The sequence below is a fragment of the Lepus europaeus genome, chromosome 12 (genome assembly GCF_033115175.1).
Source record: "Lepus europaeus isolate LE1 chromosome 12, mLepTim1.pri, whole genome shotgun sequence".
Classification (NCBI taxonomy): Eukaryota; Metazoa; Chordata; class Mammalia; order Lagomorpha; family Leporidae; genus Lepus; species Lepus europaeus.
Window position 1 is genome coordinate 6,047,792 of NC_084838.1, and position 6,000 is coordinate 6,053,791.

General features: G+C 60.8%; 1 protein-coding gene across 7 annotated transcripts in view; it reads right to left on the minus strand.

The window, feature by feature from the left end:
- ODF2 (outer dense fiber of sperm tails 2) overlaps positions 1-5,731 on the minus strand; it is a 37,803-nt gene extending 32,072 nt beyond the window's left edge. For 3 of the 7 annotated variants that reach the window (XR_009867577.1, XM_062207444.1, XM_062207443.1), the window contains exons 1-4: positions 5,568-5,731; positions 2,936-3,026; positions 1,398-1,514; positions 1,030-1,155 (exon numbers count right to left, since the gene is read on the minus strand). Coding sequence is in view for 6 of the 7 variants with exons in the window: in XM_062207444.1 (XP_062063428.1) it covers positions 1,030-1,155; positions 1,398-1,514; positions 2,936-3,026; positions 5,568-5,731 (498 nt within the window). In the remaining variant the exon portion in view is untranslated. Of the gene's footprint in view, positions 1-1,029; positions 1,156-1,397; positions 1,552-2,935; positions 3,027-4,557; positions 4,772-5,567 lie in introns of those variants that run through there. The other 4 variants (XM_062207446.1, XM_062207448.1, XM_062207445.1 and 1 more) reach the window with 4 other exon arrangements.
- Positions 5,732-6,000: the final 269 nt, after the last annotated feature.

The window sequence follows — 6,000 nt, forward strand, 5'->3', positions numbered from 1 at the left end:
CCCATGTGGGAGACCGGAAGAAGCTCCTGGCTTCAGATCAGCTCAGCTCTGGCCATTGCAGCCATTTGGGGAGTGAACCAGTGGAATGGAAGACCTCTCTCACTCTCTCTCTGCCTCTCTGTGACTCTGCCTCTCAAATAAATCTTTTTATTTTTTTATTTTTTGACAGGCAGAGTGGACAGTGAGAGAGAGAGAGAGAAAGAGAGAAAGGTCTTCCTTTGCCATTGGTTCACCCTCCAATGACCACTGCGGCCGGCGCACCGCGCTGATCCAAAGCCAGGAGCCAGGTGCTTATCCTGGTCTCCCATGGGGTGCAGGGCCCAAGCACTCGGACCATCCTCCACTGCACTCCCGGGCCACAGCAGAGAGCTGGCCTGGAAGAGGGGCAGCCGGGACAGAATCCAGCGCCCTGACCAGGACTAGAACCCGGTGTGCCGGCACCACAGGCAGAGGATTAGTCTATAGAGCCACAGCGCCGGCCTCAAATAAATCTTTAAAAAAAAAAAAAAAATTAAGTCGTCCTAGCCACTGAAATGCAATGATTCCCTAGGAGATTGTTCCAAAAGGGATTCGGATGTTCTCTACAAAACACATGTGTGGGCTGTTATGGGAAGCGCCTCGAAGGGAGCGATGCTTTCTGGGATATGTATAGTCGGCTAAGTATTTTCACAATTGTGCTTCAGGCACTGTAGCTGTTACTTGCGGAGATACAAGTAGCCCCTCTCTTGTAAAGCAGAGAGCCAAGAATACAGCCTCTTCAATGAGACAGCCTCGGGTCCTAACTCCAGCTCAGCTGCGCTCTGAGACTCCAGGCAAAGCACTTCTCTCTGACCCATGGCTTCCTCCTCTCTCCAGTGGGCTCACAGGACCTGCCACAGGGCCTGCATGCTCTCAGGGCTCAGCAAGGCGCTCGGTGAACGGGGCCATCAGGTTGCCAGCAGCTGCAGCCACCCCTGAATCCTACCGAGTTCGCGGCCTGCTAGAACCTGACCAGTCCGAGAAGGAAAGCCGGATCAAGACTGCGCCTACCTCCCACTTGCATCCCACATGCCGGGCGGATGACTTTCCAGGGGGCATCCAAGGTACCTTGGTTTTCACCCGGACACTCCGCCGCACATTCACGGTGTCCCCTTTCATTCCGCGCTTATGGGATTTCTGTGGGAAGGAACAAACTCGGGGTCACCTCCACACCCAGCTGGCCACATGGGCACTCTGGTGGCTGCAAGGAGGCTCCTCTGGCCACGGCTGGTGCCGCCACTCCAGGATGACAGCCGGCCTACCTCCTAGCCAGGCAGGTGACCTTCAAAGACAGCGTCCGTGTGTGACCCAAACCTGTGGACGCAGGGAGGCGTCGCCCTGATCCACGCTGTGACCTCGCCCCGCTGGCAGGCTCCTACCTGGCTGCTGGTCGCTGATGGTTTCGGGAGTTTTTTTATGTGGACGTGGACAGGGGTGTTCTCATCCACGTGAACATGTAAAGGGGGAGTTGAGGAGCGGTCCTTCATGGTTCGCTTCTGGCAGGTGGGGGAGGACAACACAAAAAAGGTTGATCTGTGGACGAGTAAACTGGGCATAAAAACAGGGCTCACAGCCTCGGGGGCCATCGTCAGCCGAGCCACCAAGCGAGCAGGACAGCTACCAACTACCGGCATGCAGGCAGGGACCAAGGTGAGAGTGCCATTCAGCTGGAGACCACCAGGGGGACCCCGGGCCCACTCAAAGCAGGGGTCTGCAAGGCCCAAGGTTCTCTCCAAGAGCCCAGACACAGCCCCCAGGGTGCTCAGAGCGGAATCTGCTTCCAAGCCTGCTACAGTGCACAGCGGGAAAGCGGGCAGATCCTTCTACACGGAAGCTCCAAGCAGGCACGCAGACTGGCACGGGAAACACAACATGCTGAGGGTGCAGACTGAATCAGCGGACAGGGGGACAAGACCGCGGAACTGGAAACGCCAAGGACGAGAAGGTCGTCTACTCAGAGCCCAGCAACTCCACCGGCTCCTATCCCCTCCCCGCACTCTTCAGAAGCATTTTTCTTATTTTTCCTTTTTTAATCTGTTCTAAATATTTGGGGATTTGGGGCCAGCATTATGGCACAGCAGGTTAAATTGTCCCCTGAACATCAGCATCCCACATAGGCACGTAGCTCGAGTCCCAGCTGCTCCACTTCTGATCCAGCTCCCTGCTAACGCACCTGAGAAGGCAGCAGAAGATGGCCCAAGTACCTGGGACTCTGCACCCACCTGGGAGACCCGGATGAAGCTCCTGGTTCAGTCTGGCCCAGCCCTGGACACCGCAGCCATTTGGGGAGTTAGCCAGCAATGGGAGATCCCTCTCTCTAACTCCGCCTTTCATATAAATTTTTTAAAAAGATGTATTATATTTATTTGAAAGGTAGAGTTACAGAGAGAAGTAGAGACAGAGAGAGAAAGAGGTCTTCCATCTGCTAGTTCATACCCCAAATGGCTGCAACAGCTGAGCTGAGCCAATCCAGAGCCAGGATCGGGGAGCTACTTCTAGGTCTCCCACTTGGACCATCCTCCATCACTCTCCCAGGTGCATTAGCAGGGAGCTGGATCACAACTGGGGCAGCCAGGACTTAACTGGTGCCCATGTGGGATGCCAGCGCTGCAGGCTGCAGCTTTAACCCACTGAGCCACAGCACTGGCCCCTCAAATAAATTTTTTTTTTAACTTTAAAAAATAAAAAAAATTTTTTTTAAGATTTGGGGGACTTTCCTAGGAGGATAAGGTTTAGACGACCTTCTCACACATCAGCAGCACTACCAAAAGACAAAAAAAGCAGGAAATCAGCAAGATCTATCCAGCAGCCCCTAGCCGGGGGCCCTGCCCACAGCGGTGCCTGCCGGGTCAGGGCAGCTCCCAGGACAGGGGTGCAGGGGTGCAGGGGCGGGCTGCTGCGTGTGCCCGTCACCTACCGTCACAGTTACGCTGGGTGCGCCACACGGTGTTCTCAAGACCTTTTTCTGCGTGAGACTGGTTACTCCGTTCTTCCCACACGATGGAAACCTGCATCCGGGCACAAAAACCAGATTATCAGCAGAAAACCAGGGCTCTCCTGCTTCTTTGTTTAAAAGCTGAACTTATTTGGAAAAATAGAGCCCTAGAGAAAGAGAGACAGAGAGAGAAGATCTTCCATCCACTGGCTCACTCCCCCAAATGGCCACCAAAGGGTGGGGCTGGGCCTGGCCAAAGCCGGGAGCCTGGAACTCCATCCAGGTCTCCCACATGGGTGGCAGGGGCTCAGATAATTGGGCCACTTTCCACTCCTTTCCTGGGCGCATTAGCAGGGAGCTGGATTGGAAGTAGAGCAGCCAGGACTCAAACCAGTGCTAACAAGGGACGCCAGCGTCACAGGGGGTAGCTACCCCACTGTGCCACAACACCGGCCCCTCTCCCGTCTCTTCGATCTCCCGAGATCACATGCTACTTGTGGTGGCTAACGTGGTGGCTAACGTGGTCGTGGGCAGCAGCAGTCTGGAATGTTCCTTGCCTCTCTGTGGATGAGCAGCAGACATGCATGGTGGGCCCGGCAGCAGATGGAAACAGGGTGACCGGCACCGGCACGGCTGGCCTTTTAACCTGCTGTCGCATCACACGTATTGTGACCTTTGGCTGAGAAGCCTAGCTGTCACCCTGCCTACCAGGTGACAGAAAGCGGGCAGCACAGGAGCGGCTGAGGGTGAAGTACCCCGGGGGCAGTGCCTGGCACAGAGGTGGCCCTGAAGACATGCCCAGTGAATGACTGACATAGAGGGCAGAACACCCCCAAAAATCACCATGATTTCAGCTGATACACTTAAGGCTTGAATAGTCGCCTAAGAGGATGAAAACGCTCCTAAACATGTTCCACCTGCTACCGGCGAAGCGTCAGGCAGCTCCTGGCTTCAGCGCGCCTCCTGCTCACTGCCGGGTGTGGATCTCCTGGCCCCCAGGAGTTGCAAGGGCAGCCAAAGTTTAATCTGGGGTCCATCTAAGAACCGCGGGGTGGGAAGGGGCTTGGAAGGCTCACTCAGTCCGCCACACTTGCCTCCTGACAGCCCCAAAACATCACCTCCTCCCCACACGTACCAGAGGAAAACAGTGCAGGATTAAAAACAAACAAACAAACAAACAAAAACTGCAATGCAAAAATGCTTTGAGCGCTCCGGGATGCATTTTGCTGTCGGTATGGGACACCCTGGCTTACGAAAAGAGACAGACACACCTCCTCCCCCAACACCTCTGCTCACTAAACCACCAGCACCTGCCTAGCTGCCGCCAGCTCCTGCACCACCCTCACTTATTCAGACCTGCTCCATCCCGACCAGGGCGACTCCCCGCCCCCCCTGCTCCCAGGAAGCTGCGGGCCCCGGGGTGGGGGTGGCCAGGGAGCAGAGAGCCAGGCAGGGCTGGGACCATCGTGCCCGGGCACTTCTTCCCTTCGTCCCTCTAAAGACGGCTTTGCAGTGTTTCGGTCCGGACTTCACAGACTGGCCCGGGGGGGACCCGCGACCGCCTCTCCCTGCCCTGGGGTGGAGGCGCCCCCACACCGGAGTACCTGGGGGAGCCGCCCGAGGACGAGGCAGACATGGCCAAGGCATCAAAGCCGCACCGGCTCTGCTCAGGGGCACCCACAGGGCCTTGCCAGTGAGAACCTCAGGGGCCCGGCATCAAACGTCCTCTGGGGGGGAGAGGGTGGAAGCTTTGGGGGTGGCAGGTGGATGACACCTTGGGAGGCGCTCCTCTACTGTCCGAGTCGCACAGCAACTGTCCTGCCAAAGTGGGGGGGGGGGGGAGACAGGAGAGGCTGAGCCACCTGCGGGGGCGGGGGCGGCCGGTACACGGGCGGGGCTTCGAGGGGAAAGGACCGCCCCACCCGGGGCGGGGGAGGAGGCGGGGGTCTGGGGCTACCACCGGGAAAACCTGAGGGTGCTGGCTGGGGTGCGCGGAGGGCGGGTGAGAACCGCTAGGCCCCGAGTGGGCCCCAAGGGGCCGGAACCCACGCAGGGAGCTGGAGGGCTGGCCGGGGCGGGGCCGGGGCAACTGTCTCCTAGGAGAGGGGGCGTTCCCGGCAGGACAGACGCCCCGGAGCACCAATAGCATTTGAAAGAGGGAGAGGCGCGGAGGCTCCGGGGGAGGGGGGCCGCCGGCGGGTGCCCCCGGACCCCCGAGTTGGCGAGGGCTGCACACGCGGGGCTCCCGTGGGCCGGGGGCGCTGCCCACCCGGGGGGCCAATTACTGCTGCGCGGCGGCCCGGGGTGGGGGGCGGAGGAGGACCTGGGCCGCCCGCCGGGGGCAGCGGGACGAAGGGCCAGGCTCCGCCGCTGAGGAGAAGCGGCGGGCACCCACCGGCGGCAAGGGGGGCACCGCCTTCTGCCCATAGAGGCCCTGCCCCCGGGCAGCCGAGGAGGCAGCAGAGCCCAGCCGGCGGCCTGGACAGCGGGGAGGGGCCCGGCCGCCCGTTACGGGGGGAGGAGAAGCCCGGCGCGGGGCGGCGCGGGGGCCGCATTCTGACCGGAGGGGGACGAGCGCGCCGCGGGGCGGCGGGGGCGCCCGGCGGCCTCTCACCAGGAGCGGCACGGCTGCGCCCAGAAACGCCTCCTTATGAAGTCGTTGAAGTCGGAGGCCAGGGTCGTGCCATGGAGACGCCGCGGCGGATGCAGTCCGGCTCCGGCGGCGGCTCCTCCCCGCTTCCGCCTCCTTTTCCGACACCCGGTCGGCAGCTCGCCCATTGGCCAGTTCAAACCCCCCCCTGAGCCGCTCGGGCGTCGCCATTTAGGCCCAGCCCCTGGCGTCACAGAGATGCCCCGCCCCTCCGATGCTCCGCCCACTTCCGGGCCACGCGTCCGGTCGCCCGGGAGACGCGCGACGCGCCGGCGGGCCTGCGGGGTCCGGCGCGGGGCGGTCCGGGGCTGGCTTCGCCCGCGGCCCGCAGCTCGGACGCGCTGCTTTTGGGGGGGTCCCAGGACGCGAGCTGCACCCCGCTGCTGGAGGCCGCAGC